We start from the raw sequence: 23,668 nt of genomic DNA on the forward strand, positions 1-23,668 counted from the left end.
CCACAGTAGTTAATCCAATCCCCAGACTGGGGAAGCGGGAGGGGGGAGGCCAAAATTAAGACAGCCATCGCCTCCTCAACGGAAGGCCCGGCGGAAGAGCTCTGTTCTGCAGGCCCTGTGGAACTGTCATAGATCAAAGAGGGCCCTGATCTCCAAGGGGAGCTCATTCCACCAGGTGGGGACCAGGGCCACAAATACCCTGGCCTTAGTTGAGGCAAGCCAGACCAGGGGCCGGCAGAAGATGTTGAGTTGTAGCTTGTAGGGACCAACGGGGCTCGTATGGGGAGAGGCAGTCCTTAGTGTGTCAACGTAATCCCTACAAAAGTATACTGACAGATACCCTCAAGTGGTGAACAAGCAAACCCAAGGTTGAGCCAGTTCCCTTGGAGGCAAACCCCAGCGAGTTCGCTGGGATTTACTTCCTAGAGAGAACGCCGAAAATTGTGGCTTGATTCATGTTACCAAGTTTCCACAGAAAAAAAAAGTGATTCGCCAGAGCAGAGGATGCAAGCAATCCAGGATGGAGCAAAGGAAATCCTATTGGATTATTTCTTTCTGGACTCTGGACCTCTCCCCCCAAGTTACTGTTCCACAATATAGTGCAAGCCCCATACTTGCGTTGGGTAGAATGCTTCCTATCTCCGGGGGAGAAAAGTGGTGGTGCGGGGATTCAGCCTCCCACTCGGGAGACCTGTTCCCCAAATCCAAGCTGGGTGTACACTCAGGTATTAGCAGAAACTTAAAGCAGCACGTGCTACCTGACATCAGGTACGGGAAGCACTGGTGTGTCACTGCTGTTTTCCCCAGCAAATGCTCTTAGAGAGGAAACCAATCATGAGCATATGTGTAAATTTAAGCATTTATGTATGATGAGACATGGGCCTATCAGGCTTCCCAGACGCATGAGCCATCCACGCTTTATGTGTCTTGACTGCAGAAAATTCTGACACATCGCATCACCCTCTTTTGTACCATCTGCAGGAAACAGTTGTAGTACACAAAAGCGGAGCGGTTTTTATTCTCAATCTGCATCGTCAATTCAAGCTTAAAACAGCAACAACAATAGGAAGAAACAGAATTAAGCTTCAATGAACACTAAACAGAGCCTCCCGAATTATTGTATTCTGGCATGCAGATCTTCTGCTTCACTGCTCTGCCAACGTTTCTTAGACAGAATTCCGCAGGAAACACAACACAAGGGTGCAGTCAGACAGGTTTTTTGGCCCGCCATGGCCACACCCACCCCTAGATTTAATATGTGCAATCACACATGTACATCTGCGCCCTGCGGCCCGCCCATCATTGTAGGATGAGCCAGTACTGGATTAAATAGCCACCAAGAACTTCCCAATGCCAAATTCCTTGCTGCACCTCTGTGGCGCATTTCTGGCCATCTGAATGACCAGGGCATGCCATGCAGGAGCAGCTGCTCCTCTCAGTGCACATGCAGCCTCTGCCTGTCATGAGTGCCATCTGATCGCCACGGCACACCCTCAGCCTGGGGCAGCTTTTTCAAAGCCCTGAGGCCACCATGGCCAAATCCCCATCGGATTGCATCCATTGTAAGAACAGCCCCTCAAAAGGCCAACTGCGCAATCCTATGCAGAGGTACTGCAGTCTCTGTCATTGATCGACTATGGCCCAGTAGCTACATTGCAGTTGCACAGTTGATCAATGAACGTAGAGTGGGACAGGGGACAAGGCCTACCATCTCACTGTGATCCCCACCTACACATGAAGGACACATATGCATATGTGCTTCCTCCTTGCGATCAAGAAGGCTGTTTTGCAATGCTTCTGATCACAGGGACAGAGCCTATGCATGTAAGATTTTGATCCTTACCTTTAAGGCCCTTTATGGTCAGGGGCCTGCATATTTTTGGGACCACCTCCACCATATGAACCCCCCCCCCCCGGCTCCGAGGTCTGCTGCTCAACATCTTCTCATAGTCCCTGGTCCTAAGGATGCCTGGGTGGCTTCAACGAGGGCCAGGGCCTTTTCAGTACGGGCCCCTACCTGGTGGAATGAGCTCCCAACTGGAGAACCAGGCCCTGCGGGACTTATCAAGGTTTTGCAGGGCCTGTAAGATACAGCGCTTCCACAAGGCTTTTAATTAATCCAGCGGGCGTCCTTTGAAAGTCATCACTTCCCCCAGCATTTCATCATTATGGTATTATGTTATGCTATTAGCCATCAGCCGCATGCTGTTTACCGCCTATGTCTGTAAGGCCGTTTACTGTGCTCCTGTGTTGTAATGTCTGTTCTTATGATATTCTTTTAACTCTATTGTTTTATTGTTGTGAGCCGCCCTGAGCCTGCTTGTGGGATGGGGCAGGATATAAATCTAAAAATTAAATTTAAATTAAATTAAATGTAAATTTCCCTCCATGCATAAGTGCCATACTCATGAGCATGTGGGCATGAAGAAGAAGAAGACTGCAGATTTATACCCTGCCCTTCTCTCTGAATCAGAGACTCAGAGCGGTTTACAATCTCCTATATCTCCTCCCCCCACAACAGACACCCTGTGTGGAGCTGAGAGGACTCTCCCAGCAGCTGCCCTTTCAAGGACAACTCCTGCAATAGCTACGGCTAACCCAAGGCCATTCCAGCAGGTGCAAGTGGAGGAGTGGGGAACCAAACCCAGTTCTCCCAGATAAGAGTCCGCACACTAAACTACTACACCAAACCGGCTCTTCAGGGAAGGGTCTGAGCTTGCTCCCCTCTAAAAGCATTCAACCAAATTGGTATTACAGGGCTTGCAGTGACATTGCAAAGAACTGTATTGCTGGTGAAACAATCGTTCAGAGAACAAACGACTATCTACGCCAATCTTCTTTGGACTTACGATGGTGGTAATCAAAGTTGGCGTTGACAGAAGCTGCTTGATAATCCTGTAGCGTTCGTAAAGGGGCTTCATCAGACTCCTGTCTTGCTTGCTGGCCTAAAAAGAAATTGGATCACTGTGTTGACTCTGCAGAAAACAAGATGGCCGACCCGTGTCAAGCTCTGTGCCAAAGAGGAGGCATATTTGTCCTCATCCTAATAATAATTTGACTTTCAATGGGCCAAAAAGTAGCATTCATAGTGAAAAAAAACCACTACATGTGATAGGATATTGTATTACCACTTTTTTCTTTTAAAAAATATGCTTTTTCTTTAAAAAAAAAAAAAACCCTTTTCCTATAGAAATATAAAAACCAACAAAATAAACCCCAGCTGGATTTATTGTGGGTTTCAAGGAAAGGAGCTGCTTTAGTCATCCACTGTTGACTATGGAGGAGTTGTGGTTCAGTGGAAGAGCTCCGGCTTTGCATGCAGAAGGTCCCAGGTTCAGTCCCCAGCATCTCCAGTTAAAAAGGACCAGACAGTAGGGGCCGTGAAAAACCTCAACGTGAGTCCTTGGAGAGCTACTACCAGGGTGAGTAGAAAATGTTGGCCTTGATGGAGTGATGTCTGATTCAGTACAAGGCAGCTTCATGTGCCAGTATAATTTAATGGCCATGCTAGGATGTGGGAGGCCTGGCTTTGAATCCCCACCCAGCCCATCTCTCACAACCTGTCCTCGCTGAGCTATTGCAAGGACAAAGGAATACAAAACTGCTTGTTTCTCTGTGCTCCTTCAAGGAAGGGAGAGTCTGAAATGTACTAGACAGGCAGGCTTCCCAGTCGTCAAAAGACTTTCGGATGTTCCAGGGATCCTCTGATCTTTCCTAGAATGCTCTTGAGCCTTGCCCTGCGATTTACTTCAACCCTCAAACATCCTAGGAAAGAAAGGTTTGCTAACAACTGAAGGACAAATTGAGTGACTGTCAGGACCATAGCCAGGATTTAAAATGTCGGGGGGCATTTAAATTTCTCACTTTAATTAATTTAATTCTTCCTGGGGAGCTGTGCACCGATGCTCTGTCTGTCTGACTTCTGCCAGGCTGTTCTTGGTAGAAGCAAGGCACAGGCAGGGTTTCCTTACTTTACAAAGTGTTATCCGACCCCCACCCCACCCCGATCTCTGAACAGAGAAGGCCAGCCTCTCACAATCTGCCCGCTTGCCTCCCAGGCAGTAGCAGAGGCAGCAGGAGGGAAGGCTATGAGTTAGGGGGCCTCAGCAGGAAGTCAGGGGGCAGGGCCCCACAGCCCCCCTGTAGCTATAGGCCTGGTGACTGTAACTGTCAAGTGGACGAGCCCCATGGTGCAGAGTGGTAAGCTGCAGTACTGCAGTCCAAGCTCTGCTCACGTCCTGAGTTCGATCCCGGCAGAAGCTGGGTTTTCAGGTAGCCAGCTCGAGGTTGACTCAGCCTTCCATCCTTCCGAGGTCGGCAAAATGAGTACCCAGCTGGCTGGGGGGAAAGTGTAGATGAGTGGGGAAGGCAATGGCAAACCACCCCATAACAAAGTCTGCCAAGAAAACATCATGATGAGACGTCGCCTCAGAGTCAGAAACGACTGGTGCTTGACACAGGGGGACTACCTTTACCTTTTAACTGTGAAGTGAGTGATACACTGATCCCAACAACTGGGGCAGTTGGAAAGACCCAGACTGCTATGCATTCACAGGAAGAGTTACTGGGTTCCAGTCACAGCTGCTCACATTTAAGGCATATACTTTAGAAAATTCTCAGTGTCACGTTGTCGCTTCTCTTCAAAACCCAAAAACACATCCGCCAGCAGCCCAGCTGCAGTTACGATCAAGCAATTCCAAGAGATGTGGACTCCTCCTAGATCTTTGGGAATTTTCAGGATACTAAAGTGGTAAGGCCCAATGACTAGGAAAATGGTGACCATTCTTACAAGAGCTGTGTGTGCGTGCAGAAGGAAGGGGAGCATGCTGCAGACCCATGGGGGAAGGCAACCCAGGCACATCCCGCAGACTGTGGAGAAGAGATATTATCTGACTTCTGCATTATCTCCCAATGCAGAACGTTACCATTCCACATGTTTCTTGCCCCTGATAATGCCCGGATATTAAGAATCAAGTCTGTAAGTCAAGGTGTAATCCTGTCCTTGACTGCATTTCTTACAGCAGACTCCTAAACAGAGTTGCACCCTTATAAATCCACTTAATTCAATGAGCTTTGAAGGTCCTAACTCTGTTCAGGATCACACTGCTAATCACAGCAGTGTATACCACAATGTTACACACTGGCTTATATGCAATTAATAACCCATTCTTGGCCCGGCAAATGTTCAGTTTGAGCAACCAAAGTGTTGCTACAAATCTGACTGTCTCAATCACTGCATCACTGGTTGACCAAAGAATCAACAAAACAAGGTCTTTGGACAGGTGGAAGAAGATTTCTTTCCCAGGTGTCTGAAGATGACATATTTCCGCTAATGGAAGAGGCTGACATCTTTCTGTTAGTGGAAGAGATGGAGAAACCGTCTACAGCAAATTTGATTCAGAATTGCAGATACAAGGAAAAAGCCAAGGAGTTTCAGGTGGCTGGCTAAAACCAAGGCCTACATCGGGGAGGGAGAACTTTCTACTTGTGTTTAGCAAATGGCCTGCATTCAAGAGAGTTTGCATAGCTACTGGAAAATAAGCAAATTAGAAAGATACTCTGTAGAGCCGTCCCTGGACTTCTCTCCAACTGCAAGAAGTTGCTTATCTCTATCATCTATTTTCTCCAACCTGTATAATCTTTTGCATACTTGTAGCACGCTCTGATAGGAAGTGTATCTCTGTGCCAGACTCCCTCCCCTCTGAGCCTCACAACACTGCTTAATAAAAACAATGATACAGCAAGAAAGGACAGGGATGCCTTGAGCTCAACTCACACAGTCCCTCAGTCCAGGGCAGGCACTTTTTTCCACCTGCCCATAGATACCACTCTCTGAACTTGGCATAAGATGACAATGATACTGGATTTATATCCCACCCTCCACTTCAAATCTCAGAGCAGCTCACAATCTCCTTTATCTTCCTCCCCAAACAACAGACACCCTGTGAGATGGGTGGGGCGGAGAGGACTCTCACAGCAGCTGCCCTTTCCAGAATAAGCTCTGCCAGAGCTATGGCTGACCCAAGGCCATCTCAGCAGCTGCAAGTGGAGAAGTGGGGAATCAAACCCCGTTCTCCCAGATAAGAGTCTGCACACTTAACCACTACGCCAAACTGGCTCTCAGGAACTCCTCTCCGCAGCAGGAACTCCTTTGCATATAAAGCTACACCCGCCTGATATAGAGGCTTTTCACACTTATCAATGGAAACTGGAAGGGAATCAGTTTTGTGCCACCCTGGAGTAATCCAAGACAGGGATGGGAGCTTCAAACACATCATTTTCTTTCCAGTAGGGTTCCATGTCTGAAGCGAGCCATTTCACACTGTTCCGCTATTATCTCGCTTCTGGGAGCACCGCCCATTTTCGCACCCTTTTCTGCCAGCTGGCGCACAATCTCCACAATTTTGGGGGGGGGGGCGGGGGAATGTTGAGCTAAGAGCGCTATAGTGCTATAATGACGTATCAAAGCAGTGCAACACCGCCACTATTGGGATGCCTGGGCTCCACTGAGACGCCTGAGATCGCTGCTGTTGACACTTGGTAGCAAGTACCCCATTGGATACACAGTGCAAGCGGGAGATCAGAGCACCAGGCATTGGTCTGTCACCTGTTGCTAACCTTTCCATGACCACATGGGAGTTGGAAAAGTGATGGGTTTCTAGATGACTACGAGGCACACATATATTGGGGGGGGGGCTGTTGTGAGACAGCTGCAGGCCTATGAGAAAAGGTAACAGTATTCTGGTAGCAGCCAGTTACTGAAATGAGTCTGTCTGAAATGACAGCAGAAACCCGTTACTGTTCAGTAACTGTTGCCGTACCAGAATACTTAGGCTGTGTGAAAAAGACCATAGTCAGTCCTCCAAGAGCTTACAGGGCTCTTCTTACAGGGGGGGTGTAGTCTAATATGCAAAGGAGTTCCTGTTTTTTAAAAAAATAAGCCCTGATATTTGGTGCCCAATTCCAACAAGTTCTGCCTTCAATGGCACAGACCTCCTAAAAACTAAGTCTGCCATGGGACAAAACAGTTTCCTGAATTTGCCCAGAACCACGAACTACAATTGAGAACTCACGGCAACAAAGTTTTGAGTCCTTCAGGGGCTGATCTAAGAGAAGTGGTTCACACAGGCATGGATGTCACTGTTCTCACCAGTGGCTTAAAGGCATCATCTGACTCCACTAAAAGCACTGTAGTGGATGTGATGAGTTCAGTTTGAGAAGACTGGTCAGAGGCGGTTCCATCACACCTGCTAGACCAGGGGTGTCAAACTCAGTCGTTATGAGGGACGAATCTGCCATAAATGAGACCTTGTGGGGCTGGGCTATACTGGGCTAGGCCAGGCCTTGTCGGACTGGGCCATGACTGTACCTGTTTAAGATTAGGTAGCAGAGATATAAACTTTATAAAGGATACAGTCAAACACAATTAATGATTTTTTTTAAAAAAAAAAAAACTTAAAATACGCTTAAAACATTAACACTCATTGCTCTTAAAGGTGCCTTCTTTGAGCTCTCCCATGGAATCCAAGGAACCGGGCAAAGGAAGCTCTGGCTCTTCTCTTCCTTCCCCAGGGGATAAAGAGGGGGAGGAGCCTCAGCCAATAGAAGGAAGAGAGGCTTGGCTCAGTATCTCTGCTGTGCGATTGAGAGAGCCTGGCAAAGTAAGCTATCCCTCTCCCCCCCCCTTCCTCCCCAATGGAGGAGCCTCAGCCAATGAAGAAAACAGAGGCTTTGCCCTGTAGCTCTCCTGTGCAATTGAGAAAGCCTGGCAAAGCAAGCTGTGATGCAAAAGGAAGCAAGAGAAAGGGAGAAGGAAGCAGATGACAGCCAGTTGCTTGGGGGCCTGATAGAAGTCCTCTGGGGGCCTGATTCGGTCCCCAGGCCACAAGTTTGACAACCCTATGCTAGACACTGACCTCTGGATGGCCTGAATGGCCCCTTTCAACTCTATGATTCTATGTTTAATGAGTCATCGCAGAAGAAAGGTATACAGTAATGGGTAATTTAAAGGTTTATCTATCTTCCCATGGCATACTTACAGGTCGTCCATGAATACTTTCAAAATACAGTAGGCTTTTCTGGAGACTGAGTTTTTCCAAAGCCATTTGCTTTTTTGTCATGGCCTATTTGAAAAAAAATCATTTATTAAAAAAAATTACGAATCAGGTTTTTTTTTCATCTCCTAGAGGACTATGCATGTACTATATTAGTACAGTAGTATTCCTCCCTCCCCACAAAAAACCAGCATCCTTTTGAACAAATATGTTCCCACTATCAGCCTAATTCACCACTGTGAAGCTAACATTAACCTATGCCTTTTTAAGCCTACTGATATCAACAGGAGAGATTCACATGTATAGTTAATTCTGAACATGACCAACGATGCAGATTTAAAAAAAAAAAAAAATCCACAAAATGAGGCCAGGTACAGATAGGGGCATTTTCTCACAGAAAATGAGAAACTTCAAAGCTTGCAGAAAGCTATGGGGGTTGCCTAGCAACTGAGGCAGTACAACCTGGGCCTAGTCATCTTCCGCCTCACTTCAGCTTGGAAGAGAGAGGCAGAGAAAGTAGGGAGGGGGGTGGCTGGGAGAATGAAAAACCTGAGGACTGGGAGGAGAGACAAAGGCAATAAAAGGGAGGACATATAAATGGAGTGGAGGAACTGTTAAGAGAGAGGGAGCAGTGTAAAGGGTGGGATTGGGTGTACTTTCCATTCCCCCATGAGTTTCACATCCCCATCTTGGAAGCATTATGTCCCAGATACAATAACTTATGACTGACCTTAACATATTGGGACATATGAAGCTGCCTTATACTGAATCAGGCCCTTGGTCCATCAAAGTCAGTATTGTCTACTCCAGAGGTGTTGAACTCATTTGTAACGAGGGCCGGATCTGACATAAATGCCATTTTGTTGGGCTGGTACCATAAAATGTAACACAAAGTATAGAGAGATAAACTTTATAATGGTGATTTCAGATGCTGAATGGCAATAGCAGAGAAATGACAATAGCAAGCTTGATTGAATTAGGTGTGATATGCAGAGGGACAGTAGGTGTGGAGATACCAGAGTTAGTAATGAGATAGGAAACCTAGGTCTCAATTCCATCCTGGAGGATGCAAAGAATCAATGGACATAAGTCTGACATTAGAAACCACAACATTCAGTTGCTGACTTAAGATTAGCAGTGCTCTTACAAAGGAATTTCAAAGGGAGATTAAAGACAGAGACTGCTGAATTGCAACTGATAATGAAACTCAAGACAATGCATCCTCTGGGACTGAACTAAGAACTAGTTTTCCTGTCTCCTTTCCAATGTGTGTTATTACCATCTGGCATCTGAAATCACTCCAAGATATAAGGACCAATCCAAGGGTTCTAATTCCTAATCAGGGTCTTTTTGATAGAAATAAATCCAGAGAGGAACAGAGAAATCCAACCGTTAAAAAAAAAACTTTTCCGAATAAGCCAAAATAATTTTCTCAGTGTACACTGTGCTTGCCAGAAGAGGTCATCCACCTACCCTCAAGGAGGAGGAGGAAGAAGTAGTAGCAGAGGAAGCAGTAATACAAGTAGTAGAGGAAGTTGAAGTAGTAGTAGAAGAAAAAGAAGAAGAAGATGTAGAAGTAGTAGTGGAAGACATCATGGTGGTAGTGGTGGTAGAAGATGAAGTAGGAGTAGTAGTAAAAATAGTAGTAGTGGAAGAAGTGATAGTAGTAGTAATCATACTAGAAGAAGTAGTAGTAGTAGCAGAAGCAGTAGTAGTAGAAGTAGCAGCAGTAGAAGTAGAACTACTAGTAGAAGGAATAGAAATAGTAGGAGTAGAAGTAGCAGTATTAGAAATAGTAGCAGAAGTAAGAGAAATAAGAGGAGAAGTGATGTCACAGTTTTTACAACAATGTAGGAATTTCCCTATATCTCTATGACTTTTATCAAAGAGACTGGGAGGAATTCCTAGAACATGGGAGGGCTGTGATGTCACCACACCTGCAATGCTCTCTCTTCCCCAGGCTCCACCCCCAAAAGCTCCTGGGATTTGTAGAGCAGGGCTGGCAATTCTACCCCAGACCCAATCTGTATACTCTGTAATGTGTGAAGTTTGAAAGGAGCCTACATATACAAGACTGCAAAATAGCTTATGGACAAACTTGGACGGACAAGAGAAGGAACTATGCCATTCCATGGCAGCGGCACTGGGAACCCTGTGAGCGAGGGATTCATTTATAAAGAATATGTTGTGTGATGTCTGCCATGGTGATTCAACTGTGGCCTGCTTAGTTCAGACAATTTCCTCTAACTTGTGTTATCAGCACTACAAACCCCTAGAGGGCCTTAAGCGAGGAGGACAGAAGAAACGGAGAGGGAAAATCAAAGTGAGCCTCAGCAGGGTAGATCCAGGCTGTCAGCTCATCTCACACTAAATAAATTGGATCTCAGATTTCAGGGGCACCAAGAGCAGAAAGAACCAGAGAGACAAAATGCTGGCTGATAGGGCCTTCTACCCAGATTAGTTAAGTTTCTCTTGGCAAGACTTGGTGTGTTTTTCTTCAGTCTCAGGATATGGCTCATCCAAAATTGGAGAAAAGAAACAAATTGGCTTAGGGTTGCCAACCTCCAGGTGGTAACAGACAAAAACCGTGACTAACCAAAAATACCACCCTTGCAGTGTAACAATGAATCTTATATTGTCGACCACCAGGGATCAGGCCTTTTCAGTGGCAGCCCCCCTCCTGGTGGAATCAATTGCTGGAAGAGGTTAGGGCCTTGTGGGACCTCGCTCAGTGCCGCATGGTCTGTAATACCGCTCTCTTCCGGCAAGCCTTCAGTTGACTATAGGAGAATTCTGGAACAACTGTCATCCTGAGAATATGAGTAACATCTGCTTTGTTAGCACCAACTGTAGATTGTTTTAACTTGTACTGTTTAATGGTTTTATTGATTTTATGACTGCAATCATAGTTTACTATGATTTGATGTAAGTTGCCCTAAGCCCGCCTCGGCGGGGAGGGCGGGGTATAAATTGAATTAAACATAAACATATTTAGTCTTCCACACGTTTATAATTACAACTTCAATCCACAACTTCAATATTTCAATTCATAAACTTTATTCAATTCATAAGAACTGAATAAAGTCCTTAAAGTCCATTCAAACTCTGGACTTGAAAATCCAAACTCCAGACTTGAAAGACAGAAAATACTTGTAGTAGAAAGTGCTTGTAGTGCTCACATCCATAGAAAGAATGGACATGTGAGCACTACAAGCACTTTCTACAAGTACTTTCTATCTTTTAAGTCTGGTGTCTGGATTTTCATGTCCGGAGTTTGGATGGACCTTTAGGACTTTATTCAGTTCTTAAATGTGTCTATGAACTGAAATATTGAAATTCTGAAGTTGTGGTTATAAACAGGTGTGGAAGTTAAATATATAAGATTCATTGTTATACTATATGAGTAGTATTTTTGGTTAGTCACAAGTTTGGTCTGTTGCTTTATCCTCTGTCTGTGAATCTCCTAATTGTTGTTTTAACCTCCAGGTAGTGTCTGGAAATCTCCCAGAATGACAACTGAACTCCAGGCTATGGAGATCAGTTCCCCTGGAGAAAATGGCTGCTTTGAAAGGTAGATTCTATGGCAGAGGTGGCCAGATTTGCTTAGCATAAGAACCACATAGAATAAACAGATGTTTGAGAGCCGCAAGACATGAATTAGATGTTTGAGAGCCACAAAACATGAACATCAGTTGTTCAAGAGCCACAAGACAGGGAAGGAGGGAGGGAGGAAGGAAAATAAATGGGGAAGGAAGGAAGTGGAATTTCAAAGAATTTCCCTACACAGAGCTAGCAATCCTAAAATTGCCCCTAGCATCATTTACCAGCAGTTCACCATCCTTCTATACACCTTTCAAAACACACAAGAAAAATTCACATCACCTATAAGGCCCTACGTGTCAAAAAGCAACAAATATCTATCATAACTGTAGCCACTAGGAATTCTCAGTAACAAACATGTCAACTTTTGTTTTTAAATATCCACCTTACCTGCTGTTATTTACAGGGCATTTTTGGTAGCAGTGTTTGAATATTAGACCTCACTCTCTGATGTAGCCAATCCTCCCAGAGCTTACAGTAGGCCCTGTACTAAGAGCCTTGTAAGCTCCAGGAGGATTGGCTACATCAGGGGTGTGCGACCTAATATGCAAAAGAGTTCCTGCTACAAAAAAAAGCCCTGGTTATTTATAGTATCCCTTTATTTGTTAGAAATATAGCTTTTAATATGTAGCCTGTAAATATAATACTGTTATCTGTAATATTCAACATTTTAAGATGTAATGAAGTTGAAGTAGTAGTAGTAGCAGTTGTAGATGAAGTAGTAGTGGTAGGAGTAGTAGAAGTAGTAGTAGATGAATAGATGGTGGTGATGGTAATAGTAATACTAGAAACAGAAGTAGTGGTAGAAAAGGTAATAGCAGCCATACTAGAAGTACTAGTAGAAGTAGTAGAAGCAGAAGACATAGTAGCAGTAGAAGCAGTAGTAGGAGAAATAGTAGTAATAGAAGCAAAAGTAGCAGTAGCAGAAGTAGGAGAAGAACAAGAAGTAGAACTAGCAGAAGTAATAGAAGTTTAAACTTTAAGCTCCTTGTCTCTAGAGTTGTGCTTCAACAGGGGCACGATTTCTCAATTGTATCCTATGAGCCCATAGGGTACAATGGAGACTGTACAGCTGCTGCAAGCCAGCTGGAGAAGGGAGCCATCCCCACCCATGCAGCTGCTGTCTAGTGTCCCCAGCCTGCCCTGAATGCATATAATAAAGATCCAGTGATTACTACTAAGCAGGAGTGGAATTCCAGCAGGAGCTGCTTTGCATATTAGGCCACACACCCCTGATGTAGCCAATTCTCCAAGAGCTTACAAGGCTCTTGGAGGATTGGCTACAGCAGGGGTGTGTGGCCTAATATGCAAAGCAGCTCCTGCTAGAATTCTCCCCTGCTTCTAAGCAAAGCAGTTTTGGATCTGGGTGATCTGAAGTGCAGAAGTGATGAGACTGGGATGCCTTCCCCTCCTTATTCCTCAAGTCAATTGCCAGTCATAGAGTATTAGAGGCATGTATGCAAAATGGAACACGTCATTCTGCCCAAAGTCATGCCTGAAACCGTGGCCTCTCGTTTTGGAAAGAGGCAGAGTATCCAGCAGTTGCTTAGAATATGGGTTGGATTTGCCAGGATACAGTTCAGTGTGTTGCAATGCCAGTGAAATCAGTGGGAGCTAAAACTGCTGGATTGTGGCCATTCAACATTTGAGAGCCACCTAAAAATCTATACATGGGGTGTGTCAAACATGCAGCCCAAGGGCCAAAGCAGGCCCCCGGAGGGCTCCTATCAGGCCCCTGAGCAACTGACTCTTGTCTGCTTCCTTCTCCCTCTCTCTTGCTTCCTTCTGCATCTCAACTTGCTTTGCAAGGCTTGCTCAATTGCATGGGAGCTACAGAGCGATTTTCTCCGTTGGTTGAGGCTCCTTACTCTCCTGGTGCCTTGAGGAGAGGGGGAGGGAAGAACCAGAGCTTCCTTGTTCGAGTTCCCTGGATCCCATGAGAGAAATACAAAGAAAGCACCTTTAAGACCAACAAGTGCTGATGTTTTAAGCTTTATTTTAAAAATCTTTAAGTCATGTTTGTCTGTGTCCTTTAAATAAATAAACTTAATCTTCAATAGGTACACACATGGCCCGGCCCAACACAGCCCAGCCTGGCCTGACAAGTTATCATTTATGTCAGATCTGGTCTTCGTAACAAATGAGTTCGACACCCCTGTATACCTTCACCTCTGAATATTCCTTCTAGCAGCTCTGAATATAATAGAATCCCTGTTCTGCACTCTCTGGCTTGCTCTCTTCAATGCTTTGGTATGTATTTCGGTTATCAGATAGCTGCTGGGGAATTAGCCGAGTTTATTAATGGGCCATCATTTCCAGGAAGAAACCCTTTGGCACTGAGATGGCTGGGGCATATTTAGAAGCTATGTATAGGGGTTAAGGAGCCAAAGAGAAACCTATTTGAATATGTTTCTTTGTCATTCCAGACATGCACCAAAATAACTTACACCTTTAAATGAAGCTATAATTCAGGGGGCTAGAAGGCAAGTGGACTGCCAATCTATTTTAGAATTGCCATTTGAATTGCTAATTGCCTATCATTTAAAGTCTTATTGAAATAATTGAAATATTGCAGGGCCAGATGCCAGACTTCTAACAGCCCCTCCGGGATCACTTTTGATCTAAACTAGGTGTTTTGATGGGGAAATGGCAAATCAAGCCATTTAACAAATACCCCTAAAAATAAATGCCGTTTGGAGGCTTGGATAGGGAACTCGTTTCACATCAAATGCACAAAGAGAAAAGGCTTAAGATGTGGCATTACTGGAGGCTTAAAGTGTGGCATCACCGGAACAGTGAAGACATTTGGCTCTATTTTTATCAGATCCAGAAGTAGCTGTCATGGCCCTGATAGGCCTGGAAACTATTATGGGTTGGAGACGGGATAGCAAACTCAAACTGAATCCAAACAAGGTGTTCTAGAACTGAGTCCTGTAGTACCTGAGACATCAATAAGATTTTAGGGATATAAGATTTTGAATCAGTGAGCCCCCTTTGTAACTTATTCTAGTTCTTCTACTGAGGCCAAACAACTACTCTCTGTAACAAACAATTGCTTTGAAATCCGGACTTGATCTGAATTGGGCCTCAATCCCAAGGAAAGTAGGAAGGCTGGGACCATTTCCTGGACTAGGTGCTAGTCACCAGGAGAGCATTCTGCCAACTTGAGCAACTTTGCCAACTATCCTAACCTGATCTACTGAGAAGTCAGTCCCAGTTTATTAGGCAGGGCTTACTCCTACGATAGCATTCTTAGGACTGCAGTCTTAAGTCCAGTACCAGATATGGATTTGGCTTCTGCCATTCGTGTTCCATTTGGCCATTCACTTGGACTACTGTAATGTTCTTTGCGTGCAACTGCCCTTGCTGATGTTTCAGAAACATCAACTGGTACAGATAATGGCAGCCCCATTATCATTAGCTGTGATTTGCTATAGAAAATGTATTCCCACTCTAAAATAACTGAATGGCGTACCTATTTGTTTACTAGCCCAAAATCAAGGTGCTCCTTTTGGACGTCAAAACCTTAAACATTTTTGCTACTAACCTAGGAGACTGCCTTCCCCTTAAGAGAAAAGACCAAACATGATTATTATCACTCTGAGGTCTCAAGCTGGTATGCAAAAATGTGCAGGGCCTTCATGGCGATGGCACTGTAACAGTGAAATTCCCTGTTGACAGAGACTCAGCCAATGCAAAATTTGCAGAAGAACCATTATCAGAGTCACAGTCTTTTAAGCTCACATGAGGGTGTTGCTTCAGAATTCACTGATGGCACTTGGAGGGTGAAGATGAAAAACCATCCTCTAAGAAAGCTGTCAGAATGGTGTGAGCTGGTCTAAAAACAGTGCTGTTTGATCTTACGCTGGTTTGCAACATTTCATTTAACTGTTTCCAAGGCTTCCCTCCGCCCCCCACTGAATTGTTTACTTGTCTTGTTGGGGGGAATGAATCAATGCATACTGCAGTGTCTTCTACTATTAACATCTTGGACCCCTCAATTTAAAGTCTATGAGATAACCAAGGCCAGTAACATCCACACACGTGCACACGCGCACACACACTCCCCGGAAAGAAGACCACTACACCTTGGCTTCTGGGACAGGACTTAAGACGCAGCAAAGGCACAATACAGGCAAGCAGTCAGTACAAAATTATTTCCCAGGTTATGTTGGTCTGTCATTCTTAAAGCGAAGCATGCCCACACAGGTGGTACTAGATACTTCCTCTTTTAAGCGAATGAAGAGCACAGAAACATTGTAGTAAGCTTGAAGCTTCAGACACACACATAGTACCCACACTAGAGAGGGTTTTTTTTAAAAAAACAAATTCAGAATAAATTATGTTTAAAATGGCTCTTTGGTACTGTGATGCTGCATGGACCCCCCCCCCCTTAAGAGTACAAAGAAGTCAGTCTAGAGCAAGAATGCCTCAGCTCTGAATTCAACCTCAGATCTTAGACACTGCATTTGATGCATTGCAAAACGGCTGCATCATAATTCTCACTCAAAGCCAATTTTATCATGACAATCACCACAAGGAGAACCCCCCAAAGTGCTTCCTTTTGTAGACTTTCCATCTCTTCAAACATTTAAATAAGGATTTGTCTGTCATTTATATATTGCTCTCAGTATTTTAAATGTTTTCAGAGGCTTGGGAAAGTTACCTGTGCATTCCAATGCTATCCTTACTGTTGATCGTCTGCATGCAAGACTAATACTGGACAATTTACATGTTAAAATCAGCAGCAAAGCTGCTAATATGTAAGAGCATGTTTGTGGGCTGGATCTAAGACTGTTAATACTTTAACCATAACAGTTTTTATACAGAGTTGATTTATTAAACAAAATGTATACCCCTAGTTTAAAAGAGTCGTTCCTCTAGAACACACGAAGCTACAATGAGTCAAGACCGGGGTGGAATTCTAGCAGGAGCTCCTTTGCATAGCCAATCCTCTAAGAGCTTACAAGGCTCTTTTTTGTAAGCTCTTGGAGGATTGGCTACAACAGGGGTGTGTGGCCTAATATGCAAAGGAGCTCCTGCTAGAATTCCACCCTGGTCAAAACCATTGGTCTATCAAGGTCAGTGTACTCTCCTCTGATTGGCAGCCACTCTCTAGGGTCTCAGACATCAGCCACTCTGTAGGGTCTTCCACATCCACTACTACTTGATCCTTTCAAAGTAGAGACCAAACCTTGGACATCCTTCAGGCAAAGCAGATGTTCTACCACTTCCCTTCCCAAAATGAACATGTAAAGCTACCTTAAACAGTGTCAGAGCCCCACCCCTAGGTCAAAAGAGTCCATCCTCCTGTACACATGATGGTACCTTATACTGAATCAGTTAATTGGCCAGTCAAAGTCAGTATTGTCTACTCTGACTGTCAGCCGCTCCCCAGGGTCTCTGATAGAGCGAGGTCTTCCACCCCACTGACTACTTGCCCTTTTTCAACTGGAGATGCCAGGGAGTAAACCTGGGACCTTCTGCACGCAAAGCGGATGCTCCATCACTGAGTGACCACCCCGCCTACTGCACATGGAACATCTACATAGCAGCACTGCATCCATCCACAGATCTGTAAATGCTGCACATGCACAAGCAAAGAATCTCGACGCCAGTCCTGAAGAATGGGCAAGAGCTTTCCAGCAGCTTCCGTCTTCCATAGTTAAATTAAGTCATTTCATCTGAAGACACAGCAAAACATGCTCCGAATGTTCAGCATGTCAAGTACCTCTGGACTGAGTCCGTTAGCTTTGTCCTATCATGTTCTGCAACAGGCTGTGTGTGTGTGTGGTTTTCTTACTATCATATGGCCTAACACAGGGGCAGGCAATCCCTATCAGTAGCCAGCCAAGCAGTTTTGTTCAGTTTGCTCAAGCAACACAGACACTGGCAGTGCTGCTGGGTCAAATGACATGGAAAGAAGATTACAGGCAAAAATTATGCCCCTCATTGCCTGCATCGAAGCAGAGTCCCTCAGGGCCTAACATAATGTTACATTTTCCCAAGAAGCATACCCAGGTTGTTTATGGACAGGGCTTTTTTGCAGAAAAAGCCCAGGAGGGACTCATTTGCATATTAGGCCACGCCCCCTGACACCAAGCCAGCCAGGACTGCAATTTCTGTGCGCTCCGGCTTTAAAAAAGCTGTTTATGGATATGTTCCGGAAGGCCTATTCTTCCCCAGTGAGTGTGTGGTGGGGGTGAGGGATCTGACGTGGCAACCCTATGAAATAATGTCCTCCAAAACATCCAGTTTGGCCACCAATCCTGGAGGGTTTTTCTTCCCAGGCCAATTTGGCCTGGGATCCTGGAGGATTTTTTTAGCCATATTCTGGGCATAGGTCACTGTGGGAATTGGGGGGGGGAGGAGGAAGGTAGTTATGAATTTCCTGCATTGTGCAGGGAGTTGGACTAGATGACCCTAGAAGTTTCCTTCCAACTCTATGATTCTATGACATCAGCAGCAGCCTTGCAAACTGAGGACTGTGGCTTCTCACTGTGTGTGTGTGTGTGTGTGGAGGGGTCCCTATTTGGAACACAACCTCAACATGTGTGAGAGAAGGGGCTCTTAGCTCTTGCTGCCCACCCCCAGTTTTCTTGGCCTGAAACAGCACCATGAAGCCTGATTCTTCACCCTATTGTGATGTCAGCAGCTTCCCAGGGCCGTACCAGGTCTAACCCCCCTTCTCTGTAAGCGCTGTAGTCCCAATCTGAAGCAGGTCCCTGTGCACTTGTACAGCACCTGGACACCAGAACCCATTTACGCATCAACTTGGAAAGGTACCCAGCAAAAACATAATTTCACTGACAGAATCACTGGTCACTCCCAATATGCCTGGCCATATACAAGACTCGTTTCTCCTCACTTTCCTCACATCAACATCTGGCCAGGCAGACAACAGGTACATCATTTGTGAGATTCAGGCCAAAATAAATTGCCTGCCTCTGGTCTATGTTATTATGACTGTGTCTTCAAAAGTTGCTGACATACACCCACTTCCTGTTGCCCTTCATCTAAACGTTATTTTCTTTTTATACAGCCCTTTCTGCTGCAAGGTTCAAAAAGAAACAATGACCACAACAGCTTGCTCATGTGGTAAATTACTTCCTTGCCTTCCTAAGTCTTACTAAGGGGATCAAAAGGTATTTCCTGCTGCCATTTTTGAGGCTACAGATATTAAATGAATGGGACCTGATGGGGAAACATGGAGGTTTACAGGGATGGAATTGTAGCAGGAGCTCCTTTGCATATTAGGCCATACATCCCTGATGTAACCAGTCCTCCAAGAGCTTACAAGACTCTTTTTTGTAAGCTCTTGGAGGATTGGCTACATCAAGAGGTGTGGCCTATTATGCAAAGGAGCTCCTGCTACAATTCCACCCCTGGAGGTTTACCACTTCCTTTGGGGTGTCCAAGTTGAGGACTAGCAGTTAAACAGCTTGACCTCAGTGAGCCGAGCAAACATGAGCTACGCACCTTAATATTCTCGGGGATATTGAGCTGCTGCCGCTTCTCCTTCAGTTGTTTCAGCACGGCATCCATGGTTTCTTCTACGGATGGACTCGGGGGAGCTCCGGCCGCGTCCTGCTTGACGGTCTCCTTGGAGCCGTCCTGGTGCGAGTTTCGTTGGGGCGCTTTGAGGGGGCAGCTTTGTTCTTCTGACATTTTGAGCTTCAGCTCTGTGAGGAAAATTTCACAAGACAACAACATTTACAACAAACGCTTCCCGTCACGGCAAGCAGGTGGTATTTTATACACCTACACCCCATGCCGCTCATGCTGTCCCCGATCTCAGGGCTCAGAAGGAGAGAAGAGCAAAGGAAGTCCTGTCCCTCTGGTGGAAACAGCTTCTGTTAGCAGAGATCTTCCATGGGATTGAAGAAAACCTTTATGGTGCTGTCTTATAGGAATGAATTACAGTAGTAACTGAATCCTGTATATATACTGAGCCCTGTGTATTTGCCAAGAAGGCAAACGAAGACAGAGCAGAGGTGGCAGTGCCAGGAACCTAAGAAGGAGTTAGCTGAAAAAGCTCTGGCTTGAACCTGATCCCCAATGCCACAAGGACACCCCTGGGCAGTGTTCCCTTTAAGCTGAGTTAGTGCGAGCTAGCTCAGTGTTTTAGCCTCCAGCTCACACATTTTTGTTTTTTCAGAAAAAATGGCCCTAAGTTTAAGCAGCAGCCCACAACTTTTAATACCAGTAGTTAATGAAATAGAATTTTTTTTGTTTTGCTCACAAGACTCCACAGCTTAGAAGAAACACTGCCCTGGGATCTCTTAAGTAGACAGGTCTGGATTTTGGAAGGAGACTGGGGCATAGCAAGCATTTCTTGAAGAGCATCATTCTAACTTGTGAGACTCCTACTCATTCTCAGGCTGCTCAACCTTCCCTAAGAAGACAGTTTGCCTCACCCATTACTTATCTCCCCCTGCGATATGCAGCAAAAGGGGAGTGTTGATAAGCATTCCATGGATGCCTCAGATCACACATGGGAATACTGAGCACCCCCCCCCCCCAAAAAACCCCCAATCAATCCCCATAAAACATGAGTGGATACTCTAGAACTCTCCTCAGCATCTTCTGCAACATACGGAAGGCTCTTCAGCAGACAAGAAAGGGCTTAAGAACATAAGAAAAGCCATGTTAGATCAGGGGATGGCCCATCCAGTCCAACACTCTGTGTCACACAGTGGCCAAAAAACACTGGTGCCATCAGGAGTTCAATCAGTGGGGCCAGGACACGAGAAACCACCCCACCAAGCACCAAGAATACAGAGCATCATTGCCCCAGACAGAGAGTTCCATCAATACACTGTGGCTAATAGCCACTGATGGACTTCCCTGAAGATGGAACGTTCAAAAGCTGCCCTTCTGGAGCACTCATCACACCACCCAAGCGTAGAATTCAAATCCAGCTTGGGTGTTATTTCCTTACAGGAGATTCAGGCTCACAATCCTGTGAAAACGGATCTGCGTTCACTTCAGCCATCTGGTTGCCTTTGGAACAGCCAGGTTAAATGTTGAAGAGAACAATTACTGAACACCTGGTTCTTTCCCATCATAACCATCCTAAAATTTACCCGAGAGCAGGAACATCATCTCTGAACTCAGCAGGAGGTGTCTGCCAAAAGGTTTAAAAGAACTGATGCTGGGTGCGCTCGAGACTACACTATATGTTGCAGTTCATCTTATAAGCACCGTTGGTGTTGCTAACCTTTTCAGCTATGGAGCTTGCTATCAACACAGAACGGTTTCTTTTTTGGAAGCCAAGGGATTTGTGCCTTTAGCTGGCATCCCTAGAATGTGAGCCCAAACGCACATGGCCATGGGGTCCACTTCTCAAAAATCCCTTTCCTCTGTGTTGCAAAATGCCATGATGCTGCTGCAGATGGTATGGAAGTTTAAAGGGTAGATGGATGAACCATCCAGAGGAAATTAGCACAGGTCCGTCAAGCACCAAAACACAACAGCCTTGGTCAGCTAGCAGGGATAGCCAGCAAATGCTCCACAGGAGGGCTTTTTTGTAGCAGGAACTCCTTTGCATATTAGGCCACACCTCCTGATGCAGCCAATCCTCCAAGAGCTTACAGCAGGGATGTCAAACATGCATCCCGGGGGCTGAATCAGGCTCCTGGAGGGCTCCTATTAGGCCCCCGAGTAACTAGCTGTCATCTGCTTCCTTCACCCTCTGTCTTGCTTCCATCTGCATCACAGCTTGCTTTGCAAAGCTTGCTCAATCGCACAGGAGCCACGGAACAAAGTATCTATTTTCTCCCACTGGCTGAGGCTCCTCCCTTGGGGAGGAAGGGGGGGAGACATATCTTGCTTTGCCAGGCTCTCTTGCTTCCTTCTTCATCATAGCTTGCTTTGCCGGGCATGCTCAATCGTACAGGAGCTACAGAGCAAAGCCTCTGTTTTCTCCCTTGGCTGAGGCTCCTTCCTTCGGGAGGAAGGAGGAAGAGGCAGAGCTTGCTATGCTAGGCACTCTCAATTGCACTGAAAGGATAATAGATTCTTACAAGATTATGCATGGGATAGAAAAGGTAGAGAAAGAAGTACTTTTCTCCCTTTCTCGCAATACGAGAACTCATGGGCACTCAATGAAATTTCTGAGCAGTCAGAACAGATAAAAGGAAGTCCTTCTTCATCAAAGGGTGATTGACACATGGAATACACTGCTACAGGAGGTGGTGGCAGCTGCAAGCATAGACAGCTTCAAGAGGGGACTGGATAAGCATATGGAGCAGAGGTCCATCAGTGGCTATTAGCCACATCATATTGATGGAACTCTCTGTCTGGGACAAGTGACACTCTATCCTTGGTGCTTGAGGGGGGGCACATAGTGGGAGGGCTTCTAGTGTCCTGGCCCCACTGACGGACCTCCTGATGGCACTTGTTTTTTTTTTGGTCACTGTGTGACACAGAGTGTTGGACCGAATGGGCCACTGGCCTGATCCAACATGGCTTCTCTTATGTTCTTATGAGTTTCCTGCTAGAAAGAAGCCAATGGGATAACAAAGCTGTAGAATTCAAATAATCTGTAAAAAGGGCTATGTGGCCATTGGCAATTTTCCCTGCCTCTGTTCACCCTGGCTGAACCTTGGCGTTTCAACAACTGGCTGCAAGGACTAGGAAATGTTTGGCTGCTCTGGTGTGTTGATTTCTCCTTGCATTTTTAATTTGCCTCATTCAATTAACTCCTCGACCAGGACTGAACTTTCCCCAGATCCCGCCTGTGTCTTCTCGTGGAATAAACCATCTCTCTTTCTTTCAAACATCCACACACACTCCTCAAGCTGCTCGGACTGGCTACCTCCTGCCTCCTTCAGAGTTCTCCTTGTCTTTGGCTTGCAGCCCCACAGCCAAAGTCAGTTCACCAGGTGAACAATATCCCCTGTCCCAAAATCAGCTGCAGATGATAGTGGCCAAAAGCTCCATCCCCGTTTCTGGTGATTTCCAGCCACTTCCCTTCTCTAACACCAGCCTGGGCAGCCAGAAAAACCCTTACTTTCCCGAGGAATAAGTACATGTTCTGAAGACAGGGAAGTGACAACTCTGTGCTAACGAGAACCCAAAAGCAGAGCCTGCTAGAGAGCAAGGGATTCTGGGTGTACCATCGTCGCTGATTTTCAATCAGCTCCGGATGTGTAATTCTATTAACCCCGTCTGCGCCCAAGCGGAATGCACAATGAGTCAGACGCAGTGACGTCAGTAGGCGAAAACCAGATTTAAAGCGTTCTACCTTCACTCCCCTGGATGTTAATGCCACCCCGCTGGAGATCAGGAGCCTGATAACATGCACTTATAGCAAAGTGAAAACGGTAACTCTCTGATCGGATTTCAGCCCTTATTATACCTAGGATTTGAAAAGCCTCCCTCCCCCACCGAACCCCGGTCTTCTCTGTCTGAACAAGCAGCATGGCTCGCTGAAGCAAAGTATACAGTGTTCACAGTCTCCCAGTAGGTAAAGGTACAGATTAAAGCAGAAACAAGAGAAAGCCTCCCCCCTCCCACCCAAGCCTAGTGAACACCTGACTCTCATGGCTTACAGAATGGGGAAATAATAAGTCTTTAAATCAGTTCTGTGAAACAGGATCAGCCATATCATTTCATTATTACAGTGCGAAAGGTATCTACATAATGAAAACTATTAACTCTGCCTTTAACTCCATTAGCGGAATTTTGTACTGTGCAGAGGGAGATCGATGGCTCAGCTGTTTCATAATTAAGAAAAGGGGTGGGTGGGTGGAATTCAGCAAATCCATGCAAAACCCCATTCATTTCAGGAGGCAACGCATAACAACACTTGGAAGATGCGTCCCTTAGGCATCTCTTGACTATTGATTTGCACAGGTTTCAAACACCTTCTCCCTTTCATGTACTCGAGGGCTGGCAGGATAGCCCTAAAGAATTCTCAGCACTCAGACTTAACTACAACTCCCAGAATTCTTTTGGTTAGAAGTCATGACTCCTAAATCGGTATTATGCCCAGGGCTCTTACAGGAGCT

General features: G+C 45.5%; 1 protein-coding gene across 6 annotated transcripts in view; it reads right to left on the reverse strand.

Annotated features, from left to right (window-relative positions):
• Positions 1 to 23,668, reverse strand: part of FAM13C (family with sequence similarity 13 member C) — a 122,927-nt gene that overhangs the window by 8,543 nt on the left and 90,716 nt on the right. For 2 of the 6 annotated variants that reach the window (XM_060241086.1, XM_060241085.1), the window contains exons 10-12: positions 19,134 to 19,336; positions 8,040 to 8,123; positions 2,850 to 2,945 (exon numbers count right to left, since the gene is read on the reverse strand). In XM_060241086.1, the coding sequence (XP_060097069.1) occupies positions 2,850 to 2,945; positions 8,040 to 8,123; positions 19,134 to 19,336 (383 nt within the window). The remainder of the gene's footprint in view (positions 1 to 2,849; positions 2,946 to 8,039; positions 8,124 to 19,133; positions 19,337 to 23,668) is intronic. The other 4 variants (XM_060241088.1, XM_060241087.1, XM_060241090.1 and 1 more) reach the window with 2 other exon arrangements.

The sequence above is a fragment of the Heteronotia binoei genome, chromosome 6 (assembly GCF_032191835.1).
Source record: "Heteronotia binoei isolate CCM8104 ecotype False Entrance Well chromosome 6, APGP_CSIRO_Hbin_v1, whole genome shotgun sequence".
In the NCBI taxonomy this organism is placed as follows: Eukaryota; Metazoa; Chordata; class Lepidosauria; order Squamata; family Gekkonidae; genus Heteronotia; species Heteronotia binoei.